Raw genomic sequence first — 16,238 nt, 5'->3', positions numbered from 1 at the left:
AATGAGTGATACTTCTTAAGCAAAATAATGAATTATTTTCAAATGCTTATTAAATAAAAGCTTATTATTAACTAATAAGGTGTTCAAACACTTGTTTGAGCTTCACAATACCCTAATCTGTTCTGCACGACAATAACATTTAATAATATTAATTTTTTGTTCGACACTACACCATTTTTATTTTGTAATATTCCGTCTACCTATTACCAAAGGTTTGATTGGAATAATAATAAAAATAAAACTAAACAAGCAGCAAAGCGCTTTAGGTATTCGGTCGGTTCACAAACAATGCAACGGGACACGTGCGCTCCCACAGCCAACCAATTACGAGAGTCCGAGTCGCAGCCTCGATGATATATGTCATGTCCTTCCACCCGAAGTTGATAGGGGAGATGCGTGTAATTTACTTAGTCTATGCGAAAGAATTACCTGGCCAGACCTGTATATCATTTGGCAACTGCAATAATAGTACCTACGCCTTATCTTTCTACCATAATTTTACTATTGTACTGCTTCTACCGAATCACAGATATACATAATTCAATAAAATTGTTAATGCACTATTGACTATTGCAATGATTGTAGCTGTTGCTATGTTGGTAAAATTCTAATTGTTCCAATAGCCCAGTCGGGATGTCATTTAATCGGGAAAAAATTAGGGACCACAATTTTATTATTTTAACCTTTAGGGGGGGGGGTCAATAGAAGTGTAAATTCAGAATCGCGACTGAATTCCACCCCTGCATCAGCCGCCATCTTGAATTTAAGGAAAAATCGTTTTTGCTCAATATCTCGGCCATTTTCAACTTTACAACAAAAATGGTAAGGACTTTAGTTGTTGCAAATGCGATTTCCTACAACTTCCTTTATTACATTACTTAACCTTAAATGTTGGTAGTAGCGAAAAAATCAAAGAGATCAAAATTGTAGAAAATATAATTCTTTCCAACTTTGTTTATGTACATTTATGTCGTAAAGTCAATAACAAACGAGATAATTCAATAATTATACCTTGTCACTATTTTCCCCCTTAACTTGAAAAATATCGATCGCACGATAAAATTTGTAACTAAAGAAGTTGTAGGAAATCGCATTTTCAACAACTTAAGTCCTTACCATTTTTGCTGTAAAGTTGAAAATGGCCGAGATATTGAGCAAAAACGATTTTTCCTTAAATTCAAGATGGCTGCTGATGGCGGTGGAATTCAGTCGCGATTCTGAATTTACACTACTATTGACCCCACCTAAAGGTTAGAACAATAAAATTGTGGTCCCTAATTTTTTCCCGGTTAAGCCCTTTTTTTGTCTAACTCGACTGGACTACAACATTTAAAGTGATTCTGAAAAATCTGTTTTTTATAGTCATTGTGGTAGGTTACGTAATTAAGAATTAATGCTGGTAATAATTTTAAATTTGTATATACAGCCGCACATAGACAGTCACTGCGTTACACATTGTTCAATCATACATTTCTGGGATCAAAATCGGACGATCTAGATCAACTATCTAAATATGTGCAAAAGTCATCACCTATTGTGATAAAACCAGCTTAATGTGGTACCACGAAACAATATGTTTGAATATTACTCTAAAACTGTTTTAGACACAGACTTTTTATTTGGTATGTATCTTTGGTCATTTGAGTGCAATATAATTTCCAAATATGAAAGAAAATAACGGTAACACTTTTTGGGCTAATTTTTTTCAGTGTTTAGTGGGATAAATAAAACAGAACTCAATTTATTTGCTTAGTTTCCAAATGTCGAATTACTTATTTTCAAGTTTTATAGTCTGTCTTAATTTGGACATAATGATATATCATTAAGATTTTCTCTTTTCTGTGATATATCATGTAAATGAAAATATTGCCGACTAATACATCTTCGAAATAGGTGAAAGTAAATAAGAAGGAATTTGAATATAGAAGAGACGAAAACGTTAATCTTTATTTACGCTGTGTGTTGTGTGTGTAAATCTTTTTACGCATGAAAAATGTTGTACGTGTCAGTCTTGGCAAACATGGAGTAACAAGGGTTAAATCGTTTTCAGGGGAGAATAATGTCAAGATAGGTATTAACAAAATATGCATCAATGAACCTAGTAAATATGTATACATTTGGGTGGATTTAGAAAACCTGAGTTTGTCCCCCTTCTCATTTAAAAATACAGGTTATCCCAGTAACAATTTGGCAAACTAAAAAATATTTCGTTCATTTTACAATCAGGAAGAATCTACGTATGGCTAAATATATGTTACTAATTCAATTTGGGACACATACATAACATATATATTAGCACACAGAATTTAGAGAATGTCCTTAAAAACGTACTTAAAATATCTGTTCGGTCAGTGATGGAACCTTGTCTATGTGTACAGCTTGTAAATAAATTTTTCACAAAAATATAAAATATGGTAAGTTTCTAAGGCAATTTAAAATGGCAGAAATTCTGTAAAACTGATAAAAATTTAGTTAAAAAAATATAATGTTGCCTTCCATTTTGATCGGTTAATCATGATTACTATATGATTTACTAAGAGGAATTTATAAATAAAAATAAAAAAGTTTACATTTTTAAATTCACTTTTCAAATACCTAATATCTCGGAAAGGACAAAGGAGAGATACTTGAATGCCTCAATTCAACAAAAATATTTTAAATAATAATAGGAGGAATATTTACCCTGTAAACCGAATACCAAATATCATATGCAAAATGTCTGTACCATACAACTTGAAAAAGAAATGGAGACCTCATTTCGAATCGAATCTAGAAATACTTGAGGAAAATATAAACTACCTCATATAAAAGTTTTATATTTTCTTTTAAGTATTTATCAAACGATTGTAAGATTTTACAAAGTTGTACTGAAAGCGACAACAGCGCCAGACATTTAATACTTTTGCTAAGTTTTAATGAAAACAACTGCGAAATACGTAGTATCCGCTTATTTTAACTTTCACATGAAACTTACTTTTTAATTGCAAAACAATGATTTTCTTGTAGCTACATGGATTGATTAATTACGAGTATCTACTAATGGAATTAAGCAAACAGAAATATACAAAAGGTATATTTAATTTAGCGTTGTTTTGTAATTCTTGTGGAAATAAACATGTTTATTATTGGTTAAATTGGAATTTTCCGAAATTGAGTTTTGTTTCTGTGTACATACGGGATGGTCATGTGAAAATTGTGTACTCTCTAAATAAATTTATGAATCTTCTGTTACAGAAATACAGGCCTATAGTTTCTTTTTAATAAAACACCGTGTGTTTACACATTTGCGTAGAACGCTTTCACAAAGATTACATTGATGGGATTGATGAGCAACGAAGGAAAAGACGCGAGGGTCCTGTAAGCGAAAATTGTTCGAGAGGAACTGTTATTAGTTGCTGAGCAACCAAGTTTTTTTCACGGTACTTTTCTAAATTGTTTCAATACGACAGCATCAGCTTCCTGTGCTCCGGCTGCTTTGTCCCTTAGCAGCCAGTCTCAAACTGTCTTAAAACTATCCCTTCATGTTGTCACATAATTTCAGCGTGTCTAAAGTCACGAATCAGTTGGTCAAATATCTCTTGTAGCTTCAAATCAATCTCCATTTGCTGCAGAAACAACCGATATATTTTTCTTAAATATAATTAATTGTAAATTTACTATATCTAGAAGAGTAGTGCAGTAACAAGTATGCGCTAATAAATACGTGACTTTGCTTGTAACTTTGCGTAGAGCTAAAAATTGCTGAAACTAGGCAGGTTCATTTTTATTTACCACCAAATGTAGCACTGCCACTATATTCCTTCAACTTGGCAACAGATATTTGCATGAGCATTTCCTTCCGATTAATCTAAGCGAATAGCTATTATTGACCGTTCTTGGCACTGCCATCTAGGTCGGAGAGTAAGAACTGCTTATCTATTAAATGAAAATATACAATTGGGACAGCTGACGTTCAACAAACTGTTAACGTAGGGACTACCAAACTAGAGATGAATGATTGAAGTCAGTCTAGCGGATTAAAACAGGGCACAGCTTTTGATTTGAGAATTGATAAATCTCTGATAGTACTGAAATAGTAAATTATGTAGAATTGTTCTGTATGTGAAATTTCCGATGTCCGCGAATACGAATGTGAATAATTATATTTCAAGCAGATATTCGCGAAACTGAATGTTAAATAACAAGTAGGTAATTAGAATTAGGTAATAAAATAAATCCAGTAATTTAGAGGTAAAATAGAAGAATTTAGAGGTAAAATAGAAAATTTAGAGGTAAAATAGAAGATTTTAGAGGTAAAATAGAAGAATTTAGAAAGTAAAATAGAAGAATTTAGAGGTGAAATAGAAATGAATTTAGAGGTAAAACAGAAGAATTTAGAGGTAAAATAGTAGAAACTTAGAGATAAATCCAGAAATTTAGAGGTAAAATTAACAGATGGAAAATACAGGGAGTATTTTCTCCTTAGGTTATTGTAAAGAAGGAAAATGCGTATGAAGCTAATGTCTTCATCACTTAGTTTTTGAGATATAACTTGTTGAAGATTTTAAAAAGTACCTAAAACACCTTCCCAAGTAAATGTTTCTTAGGTTAAACAGTGTGAGAGCCACTAAAAACCTCAGAATTTAGATATTACTTAAGTATTTTTGAAATACGTTTAGTGCATTTGAGTCCTAATTGTATCTCAAAGAAAAATAGAAGGCCCGATGAATTTGATCCATTTGACCATGAATGATGTAGAAGGTAATGGTTTCATGGTTGTGTTTGTTCAAGATGAGAAAATTCACAATTACAATTACTGTATTTTTAAGCCACGCAGTATTTATCGTCAATATGTAAATTAGCCTGCGACTTGTAAATATGAACAGTAAAAAGCTGTTTATTGCTTGCCGTAATGGTAGATGTTATTCTTATAATGTAGGAACTCATACCTTTAGCTGAGTAATAAAACGTATAACTGAAATTTAAATTTAGAAAGTTCCGAGAATTTAGAGAATTCGGATCTTCAGCCTCCATTATAAAGTAAAAACAAAAAATACATGTTAAAATTATTATATGTATAATTAGTTCTCAAATTAGTACGCGCATAATTAATTGTATGGCAGGATTTATGAACCAACGGGAAAATACGAAATTTTTTTAATGTCTCAAAAGCGACAAATATTATACGGAAAATATAAAGATGTTTATAAATAAAAACACTGATATATTTATAATGAAATAATTCAAAAAGGGACAAATCGATATAAAGTAAAACTTTGAATACTTAATTAAAATTAATATTATGGAATTAATAAAAGTTTTCTTTAAAATAAGGTAATAAAAATATATGTTTGTTATTTACATCAGAAGTAGGTTTTCGGCGTTATCAATAATGTAAACAAGACATAACATTGGTAATGAAAAAACTCATAGGAAGATAGAGTATGAACAAGTCAGGTATAATATTAGAGGATCACCTTCACATCAGTAACTAGACCAACTAAAATATTGTCCAATCCTTTGTTGTTAATTTGTCTCATATATTATATTTTAATGAATTGACTATAAATGTTTAAACATTAATATCAGTTTTTATATGAACATTTTTTGTCTGTTCTGCATAACATTTGTAACATTTTTGTTTTTATTGAGATTCCAGAAGATAGAGATATGGTATCTATATAAAGAGATGAAACATCGACATTAAAAAAATTTGTTTTCATTTGGCCAGATATCCGACTACTAATGTTAAACGTAATTGTTGTCGATTTTATATTTACATAAAAAGTAATATATAACATTTTTGTTACTATACACCTCACAATATTGTACAATAATGATTATTTCTGTTGATCAGGTTTGAAAAATGGGTACTCTGAAAATGTTGCCATTTTGGGCGTTAGCGTTTATGCTGCTCTTACATGCCTCAGAAGCAGCGTATAAAGTTGGCGTCGGTAGAGCAGACTGCACTGGACCTACAGCAGAAATCGTATTTGTAAGTACACTTACTTTCAGTTATACAATTTTTTTTAATACAGGGAGTTATGGAAAAAAAATTAACCTAATGACCGTTTTCTAGATGGGATACGCGAAATCAGGCCAAAAGGGATGCGGCTTACACTTGAGGCAGTTTTCCAGGGCGTATATCATCGACGACGGCTCCAAAAGGGCGGCCTTTGTCTCGGTAGACGCCGCCATGATGGGTCTTGGTGTACGAAAAGAGGTAAGTTGTAACGGTTAAAGCCATGAGTTAAAACTATAAGACTACCTTTCATGCTTATATTTTTTAGAAATTTCAAACAATGAACATTGTAAAAAATATGAAGTCGTCTCATTAAGAATGGGACACACAAATGTTGCTTTTTTATCCACAGGACTTTAAAACGTCAAACTATGGCAATATTTAGAGAACAACTAAGTTAGGAATTTAAAAAATAGTCATTTTGAGGTCATTATATCAAATCGTTGTTTAAAGTTTCATGTTTTATCAATTTCAACACAAAATCGTGGAAATAAAGACCATTTTTTGTTTCATAATTTGGTTTGCAGGATTTCAGCGTCAACGGCTGACAATCTTTGGATTAGTTGCCACATCGTCGGTTTATCCTTTTTCTCTTCTTCAGAAGAAACTATGAAACTGAAGATTAAAGCCTCTAGTCTATGTCGTTCTGGTGATTAGCTTGAAGTCAGTGGTTTCTGACGCTCCAGTCCTTGATTTTCAGATTGGTTCTTCTGTCATGCTTCTTTGTAGATCCTTGGTCACAACCTTTTCCTATATCTGGCCTGTATTCCGTAACTACTGCTTTAGGTGGTACCTACGTTCCTTTGACTCCATGTTTGTCCAATGTACACTTTGGAGTTGCACACTAGAATATAGTGTTTACTGCAAGGTAATTTACGTGAATAGGTACGTTAAAGATGAGTTTCACCGCCATCAGGCCGAGAAACAAGGGATCATCATATACAATCAGATCTTAAAGGCTTAAATGAATGTCTCTATTAGCAGCCTGGGATCAACCTATCTTCTCTATAAACTATTTTATTGATTGAAAGAATAAAAGGCTTAAGCCAAATGTACTCGACCAGTTATCCATCAATGAAACAAACTAAATATTTTTTTGAAATAGACACCACAAAAGACATTACTGTATTTATATTCGCTATGTACACTGTTCCATGGCGGTTGACCCTTACTTACGAGTAATTTCTAAATTCCCAATAGTTGTAGGTCTCCGTCTTGATTGATATTGTCTTGATTTTTCTGGATTTTTGTTGCATCTGTGTAGCCTCAGCCAAAATATTCTCTCTGTCAGAATTCTACTAGGTATTTTTGAATTCTATATCATGTCAGATATGTCTTTCGAAATGACAAGGAGTCTAAACCGATGACGTGGCAACCAGTCCGTATATTGTTCAATCACTGACGACGAAAGTCTGCAAACCAAGATTGGTTGAATATTTCTTGAATAATGGAAAAATTGACTAATTTTTTTAGGCTTTAACGCTTGCAAGTTGAAAAAGTATAACATTTGATTAAGGTAGGCTTGACTCAATCGCCCCACTCTGAGCTCCAGAATCTCCCATTAACTTCTTTGTTTAATGAAACACACTGTACATTTGATACATTGTGAGATTTGACTTGCATATATAATTTAGAGAAATTATCCCGGCGGCAATATAATAATCAAAAAGCTTTTGACAATGTAACTTCATCACAGCGTAAATTTTTTTTTAGGCATTTTGGGGACTGTTCAAAGGGATATTATCCCTTAAAATGGCAATTTCTATTTTCTGCTTCAATCTTGACACCGTGTTTTAGAATATCATATACCCCGTATACCAAGTTAATCAAATATTATAATGAAATTAATATTTCACATACTTTACTTCAAACAGTCAAAGCAGACAATTATTATTTATCGCGTGTTGTATATCAAGGTCGACAGTGGCATACATTCTTTTTATAAAGATCTTACATAATAAACTTTCTCCTCAATAATACTCCCAATCAAAGTAGTAAAAATATGTTTCGTAACACCCACCGTCCGAGTCTGAAATTGTGCAACATTACAATATGTTGCGGGCAAAATATGATCAATCGATCTCAACTGCTCTTCAGAATGTACATTTTCCCCCATAACTCAATAAAACGAATAAATTTCGAAGAATAAAATAATTGTAACGTAAGAGTATGCCAAAGTATCGTAAAATTTAAAATCATATCCCAGAATTTATCACGAAAGTGTATAATAAAACTAATTTTAATAAAAAGATGTTTAAATCAAGTTCATATTAATCGTTTGGAAGTAGCTACGCATAAAAAATCTGAATATTTTAATATAAAACAGTACAATCACCGTCTTTAAGCATCGTTCTTATGTAACTTCAGAAAATGTTCCCTCGAGATATTTTCTAAAGCAAAACATCCCATTCATATATAAGTAGAGGAAATTTACCTGCAGATACTTTCCCAAGATATCCACATTTAAAAAAATGTAAACGAAATTTCAGAGGTAAGTATGTTCGGAAAAATAAAATGTGTAGATATCAAAAACTGTATGGATTTGTTGGTTGCAAATATCTATCATATGTTGCGTTTTAGAAATACAAGGAAGAACCAAATATTAACAAATTTTTTTCTTTTCAAAATATCGAAGTAAAATAAAAATATAAAACTATTTATATTATACCACATATTTGCTAGTTTTCTAAATAATTTCAATACAACATGTGAACGATGAAAGAACGATTTTCCTGACCAAAAAGAATAAACATGGTGATTCAGATATAAAAAAATGGATGTAGAAGGGACTCTTTCAAATACATTTTTGTAAAGAAAAAATTAAAAAGTGCAATTCGAAAATTATTTAAAAATACACTCTTGCACGGCACAAACTTTCGCAAGGAAACAAATAAATAGAATTTTATTGCACCTATTTTATATCAGCAAATTCAACTGCTTTTGCCGTTATTGTTATTATTAATTAATAAAATGTGTGTTTTTAAATAATAAAATAATTTGACATATCCGATGTTACAACTATTCAAAATTGCTGCCTTGCTTCACCATAAATTAAAAGGATATCCATCAACTCCGAGTTGCTATACACGCAAACCATTTTTGACACTAACTACTAAAAAACTATTGTAAACACCACAGATAACAGGTAAACACTATCGCAACGACGATTGTAAAATCGGATTTCAATATTCGGAGTCGCTGAGGCCACGTGACTCTTCACGCGTATTGCGAATGACGTTAGAGACTACAGTTGTCCAGCTGTGTAATGGTTGAATGTACTACAACTTCAATAATTTTTTTCTCGGAAACAATAAGGATTTTACAATTTTTTTACGATATTGACTGCACTTCTCATGCCAAATTTATTCCCAAATTTTTTTGGATAAGTTGTGAATCACCCTGTATATTTATATTAAACATTTTTGCTCCTTAAGTCTCCAATTTATGATATGCAGCGTGAAGTTTATAAAAAATATCTCTAATAAAGATATATTCTGAATGAATGATAATATTGAAACACAATTGTGTTGCAAGGTATATGAATGTAATAGCATTCAATGTGAAAAAATTAAGTCTGCTCAATCCATCGGTTTATATGTGTCACTATGAAAAAAATATACAGAATGTCGTTATCATGGATAAAATGAACACCACATCACTGATATATAAATGAATTTATTCATGTATTTATACACTGACAAATGACAATCGTCAGTTTTACCGAAAATTAAGAATCGCCTTGTAACCCGAAAACGATAAAATGTTAATAACCGAAAACGCTACAGCCACACCAACCGCAAACCCTACCAAAGCAGTTAGAAATTTCCCTTTTTTCCCTTTGAATTCCATATATTTGCCGCTTCAATTTGATACAGAAAGACGCAAGTGACACAAAAATCACTCCAGTCGAACCACCCCTGCGCCCAGCGGTCGCGATTGAACATTTCTTACACATTGAAAGTTTATACTGTTAGAATCTACATACTATCCTAACATCTAACATGATACTACCGAATATCTCGAATATTTGCAAAGTTAAAATTGTTTTCTACAATTTCTATACAATGATAGGTCCAATGATAAAAACACGAGTGGTCTTTTAATATTCTTAGACAGCTTTTACTGTTTTGGTATAAATTATTATTATCAATTATCATCAAGTTATGTATGGTTAAATATAAAATTATACCTACACAACTTATCAAAAATAAATTTACTTTTCCAAGTTTAAGAATGTTGTGTAAACATTCGCCCTTGCAACTGTCATTTTTGAGATACAGTGTGTTAAATTAAAAAAAGGTATCAGAGATTCATAAAGAAGTAAGAGGATGTGTAAGGAGTGTGTCGAAAGATATATTGAGTTTGAGATTGAGGTATAGGGACCCCATTTTGAACACATTTTATAATGGACCACAATTAAGTGCATATTTATTGAAACAGTTCTAATCATTGTTATTCTTTTAGGTACTTAAAAACCTAGCCGAACTTTATGACGACACGTATAACGAAAACAACGTAATTATAAGTGGAACTCACACCCACGGAGCACCTGGTGGTTTCTTGATGGACGTCATGTTGGACATCTCCGTCCTCGGGTTCGTTCAGCAAACCTTCGACGCCCTAGTCAGCGGTATCACAAAGGTAACTTATATTATTTTATCTAATATACACTATTTCCTAAGGATATACCAACACGTAAAGGAGGATACTGACGGCGGGTGCAACTTTGTAAAAACTATATAAAATTATGGGGAAATAAGTTAAACAACTGTTTCGATATTTTTGTTCTGTTTGTGTTACCACTGTTATAGGAAAAAAACTAAAGTTCTACACTTATGTTAAAGTCATGGTTGTGACTTATTTTGACTTGATTTATCTTGTTCTCAAAGTTCCTAAATTTTCAGAAATTCTGTATATGGTTGCAATATTCTCGGAAATGTTCTCATAATTTATAGAATATTCTAAAAAATGTTCAACTATTAGGAAAAAAATGTCTTACGTCTGTATTAAAGTTATAATTTCAGTTTCTATAACGGTTCTCGAAATATGACTAAAACTGGGCATATTTTTTAACTTCAGCGTCTTACATTTTGGTATTAAATAAGTATTTATGGAAAAATGATTACTTCAATTTCCGATAAAGAATCTAGACGAGAAATTTAGCCTATTATTTAGCATACATCCTGTATACAGAAAACTTATAGAATCCCTGATGTATTTTTCCTTCAGATAAATGGACTGAAGAACTGTATGCAAATGTTGTACATTCCTCGCTATGCAAATGCTAAACAACCATTCTGTAGGCATAAAAACAGATCCATAAATTCAAACCGACTACAGGATTTAACGGCCATGGAAAATTTATGCTTTACACGTGTTCGCGGGACATATGAGAGGTTTGGGACATATGGGAAAAGTTTTAATGCAGAGATTTAAAAGGACATTGAGCTTCTTGGCTGCAAGCTTTAAAGGCTCATGCCTTCAAGTCTCCTAATCATCCGAGATCTCAGAATATTTTTTTGATATTCTTTTATCTTTTCGCCTTCGCCACCCGATAATGCTTGCCTCAAGTGTCTTCCTTGAAACATTCTATAAACACATCCTAACCATCTTGCTCTTCGCGTTTATTATAATGAGTAATAGTTGCGTTATTATATTTACCTGCTACGTTTGATTTTTTCTTCTACATTTTAGTCTCTGAATCGTTAAAAGTTTATCTGAAAATTTTCCTCCAACCATATGATAATATTGAAACTTTTTACCATATTTTTATTCGCGGTCCAGGATTCATACTGAGAAAGGACGCTTTAATAACTATTTGATAATCATCTAGAAGTAATATGCTTTTATAAAAATTTTCGACATCGAGTTTTTCAATTGAAGTCACATTTACCTAAGCATATTTTGTTTTATCCAAATTTACATTCAATCCAAAACTTTTGACGTTTTTCAAAATATTTCAATTCGTGCTTGGTCTCGCCATTATCTTCTGTATATTCTATTACTTAATGGTTGCAATAGAGTAAAATAACTTTGATTTTATTTCCATTCACTATTGTCTCTAAAATCATCCAATTACGTCTGATCTCTTATTGTTAACTTTCAGTTATCAACTTAAGATTTCGCAAGACGTCATACACCCTCTTCCTATCCTACCTTATCCTATCCTATCCTATCCTATCCTATCCTATCCTATCCTATCCTATCCTATCCTATCCTATCCTATCCTATCCTATCCTATCCTATCCTATCAAATAACTAGTTATAAGTAACTATTATCCTGTATATGTATGTTAGACGGAAAGTTTGATCGATGGTTGAAAAGTCTTCCTGAAGTACTATGATATTCATGAAAACAAACTATCTCTGATGGTCAAATCTTATACATCTTCTACGTCTTCTGTGTTGGTCGTTGGCCTCTTTGATCTTCTTTCTCCAATCATCTCGGTCTTGTGATGCACTGTTCCAACTCTTGTCTTCGGTATTTGAGTTATCCTATCCTACCTTAAGTTTTCCACTATTTTTTTCTACCCGATTTTGCTTGCATGAAATTTTTTTGGTATTATTAGTTTGGCATTCTTTGGATACATTGTTTATCTTAGCAGCATGAGTAGTAGAAGTTGTGAGACTGTAGATTATTGAAAAAGAACTCTATAGTGTGTCACGTACTTCCCAGTTTTTAACAGTGCCCAGGTCTCGCCTTAATACGTCGATACAATACAAATTATGTATCTAATAAATTTTTATTTTATTCGTTTGATGAAAGTCTTTTGATTAAAATACAGGAATCATTGAATAATGGTTCTGTCTGACGTAATTATCTTTTTCTTGATTTCAGTGATATGGTGATACTCTGATCGAATGTATTAGTTCTTTGTTGATCCATGATTTTTGTGTGTTTTTTTAGGCCCTATGGAACCTGTTCCTTTTAAGTAGCCAAAATTCTCATATATTGCTAATACATCTCTAACTAATATGTGTAACTTATCTGCATAAGTTGATGGGACTATAGTAGGATCATATTCGATGCAAAGTAATAAATCATTGCCTGTCAAGGGAACCAATGAAGTACGCTTTTAAGGGTTTTACAAATTGATTAATTTCTTTATACGTTATGAAAGGATGAGAGGATCAGTTCAAGTCTGTCACCCTTGTTCCTACAAAAATTCCTTTATTCTCATAAACTATTTATTTTAAATGTAATTTATTATAAATCCAATTTGTTTCCTAAATTCCACATATTTACCACATTTTATCTCTGTACGCGTCACTGTTGTTTACTTGTTTTTTGGAAGCGCTCTCTAATTGACGGCAAAGCTCGCCAGGTTAGTATTTGATGTATAACCGACCAGTTCGTACACTCGATGCACCTGGGCGACTACAGTTAGTATCAGAACACAGTGCGTATGCAGCGGTATTTCAGATTTTACATTGAATTTCATTTTAAATTTGAAATGATTTATCTTACGCCTCCTAAAAATGATGACACGATTTTCCTTTGATAAAAGACCGACAACTTTTTGCTCTACTTTGCATAGAATACGATCCTACTATAGTATTCAAAATCATAGTTCCAACAGAAAACTAGAACCAGATTGAATAAAGCAAACGTTATTCCAGCTTTTGGTTTTTTAATCAATGTGACTAATAGACCTATTCTTTTTTAATTACTACATTCAATTTCTCACGGACTTTTTTAATCTTATCTCCATTCCACACCTTTGCAATCATACATATGTATCATACGTTATATTTTTGAAATATTCAAAAATATATTTCTGATGGCATAAATTTCACAAATACTTCATGATGTCAATTACAAACTCGTTTGTATTAAAAAACTTTAATAGATTTCGACTTTTTTGGTTGCAGTCCATCGCAAGAGCTCATGAAAATATGGTAGACGCAAGAATATTTATAAACTCTGGCGAACTGTTAGAAGCTAATATTAATAGAAGTCCGCAATCCTACTTGAAAAACCCAAAAGAAGAACGTGCCAAGTAAGTATTTTACGTACCAATTCTATATCTACAGGGTAGGAAAGTACCGATGGTCTATCTGAAGTTACGTGAGAGCGATAAAGTAAGCCATAGAAATCCATGCGATAGAGAAGGATGGCTATAATGAAGGTCTCTCATAGTCACCGCCCGTTTCGCCCTTCCACAAATAAGATCCACTTCTTATTTGTGGAAGGGCGAAATGGGCGTTGACTATTAGACGCCTTCATTATAGCCATCCTTGTCTATCACATGGATTTCTATGGCTTACTTTATCGCTCTCACGTAACTTCTGATAGACCATCGGTACTTTCCTACACTGTATATTCTCTTTCCGTTCATTTAACCATCTTTCTATTTGTATAATGGCAAAGATACCACTACAAATGTATACATGACGCAGACTACCTTTTCTCTAAATTAAAAATTGACGTTTCCTCCATTGTACATAATCATATTTTCTTCTAGTTACGACTATAACGTAGACAAAGACCTGGTACAGATGAAATTCGTAAGGACGGAAGACGATGTGCCCATCGGTGCCATAAACTGGTTCGCCGTTCACCCGACGTCGATGAACAACAGCAACTGTTTGGTAACGTCGGACAACGTCGGATATGCCTCAATTTTGCTGGAGAAGAGTGTCAATCCGGACGCACTAATTGGCAAAGTAAGTTCCAATATAGATCATTTATGATTTAATTTTATAAATTCCTGTAGTTACAGAAATATAAGTTTATATTTTTAAGAACACGAAATGATTCATACTTAATAGTGTTTAGACGCTGTTCTGAAATATCTATCTGATATACATACACATGCGGTGTTACCATCGAATATATGTGTAATGTTTTGTCTCTGAATATGTTTTTGAACAATGAAAATTAATACAAATTGTACATTTCGCTATGAACTACTTTCACTTGATTTTAAACATTTCTATTCGAAACAACCTTACGACATACTAGACTATGGATATTATGTTATAGAAAACTTCTTATTTGAGTGCCGCTCTCGGTCTCCCTATTATTAAATAAGGAATAGAGTGGTGTGAGAATTTAGTTCAACTTCCTACTAACAGATGGCACAAATAAAGTATAGTCTAGTACTAGTAGGTACCTACGTCACCACTATCCGGCAAATTTATCAAAGAGCAATAAATAAGTAATTAACAAAGATAATTAAATAAATAGTGACCACCTTGTATAGTATGTAATATACAGGGTGGTCCGAATTTTATGCAGGAAACTTCGAGGCAGATAGATCTCTTTAAAATAATATGTGTTTGCTTTATAAACATTGGTCTGGAACAGCCCCGTTTTAGAGATACAGGGTGTTGAAGTTGTTAAAAGATATTGATTTTTTGTTTATATCTCCGGAATCTATTAACCGATCTCAATAAAATTTGGTACAGATAATGTATGATAGTAGACCTTACATTCCTTAAAATATGAGCTTTAAAAGTTTAACCAGTGGTGTACAATTGAACAACGGTCACCTCTTTTTTTACAAGAAAAATCTACGCCACTGCATTTTTTACAAGTCATTGTAACTGATTTATTATATTTTAATGCACAAAATACGTAAAAAAGGCGACTTTAATTTTTTCCCTAAGATTCGCCGTTCTCAAGTTATTTATACCAATACACTCCCCTTGTGGCAGACACTTGTAACCATATTACAAAAATATGTATGTTTATGCTTACAAGTAAGTGCAATTTGTAAGCAGATGAACAAACTTATTTGCATTCCTTTCTACACCACCTGTGAGGTAGTGTTCCTGGCGTGTTTTAGTTTTCCCTGGAGGCCTAATACTCTTTACAAATAAGAAAAATTTATATCAAAATAATAATAAAATTATATTTACCAAGCAACAGCAACTAAACAAGAAACTAAATTAACGTTACGTATTTACAACTATAATTGATGCGAACCACCCACATTGATACATTTCTGACATCTTCTATTAATGGAATTAATTGAAGCTAATAACACCCGTCTTCTATTCGTTGCAGTAGTTGTGGTCTTGTATCTGTACTTTTCAGATAACCACAAACATGTCCAAGAGCAATAGATATGGCAATCTGGCTGGCCAAGACACTGGATTCTCTGCATCATTATGGTTGACATTGGCATTTGGTCTTCATATAATTTTCATTAAGCCATTCTTATATTATTCTTCCAGAATGCGCAGGAGCACCATCAATTGTATCCAGCTATTTTGTCGTATATTTAATGGA

General features: G+C 32.4%; 1 protein-coding gene across 2 annotated transcripts in view; it reads left to right on the top strand.

The window, feature by feature from the left end:
• LOC108905724 (neutral ceramidase) overlaps nucleotides 1-16,238 on the top strand; it is a 79,336-nt gene that overhangs the window by 22,255 nt on the left and 40,843 nt on the right. For both annotated transcript variants that reach the window (XM_018708723.2, XM_023455643.1), the window contains exons 2-6: nucleotides 5,837-5,974; nucleotides 6,059-6,202; nucleotides 10,466-10,642; nucleotides 13,874-14,001; nucleotides 14,467-14,668. In XM_018708723.2, the coding sequence (XP_018564239.1) occupies nucleotides 5,846-5,974; nucleotides 6,059-6,202; nucleotides 10,466-10,642; nucleotides 13,874-14,001; nucleotides 14,467-14,668 (780 nt within the window). In that variant the 5' untranslated portion in view covers nucleotides 5,837-5,845. The remainder of the gene's footprint in view (nucleotides 1-5,836; nucleotides 5,975-6,058; nucleotides 6,203-10,465; nucleotides 10,643-13,873; nucleotides 14,002-14,466; nucleotides 14,669-16,238) is intronic.

The sequence above is a fragment of the Anoplophora glabripennis genome, unplaced genomic scaffold, assembly GCF_000390285.2.
Source record: "Anoplophora glabripennis isolate ALB-LARVAE unplaced genomic scaffold, Agla_2.0 scaffold31, whole genome shotgun sequence".
NCBI classification, from domain to species: Eukaryota; Metazoa; Arthropoda; class Insecta; order Coleoptera; family Cerambycidae; genus Anoplophora; species Anoplophora glabripennis.
Note: the sequence above shows the minus strand (reverse complement) of the source record. Positions and strands in the feature narration are given on the sequence as shown.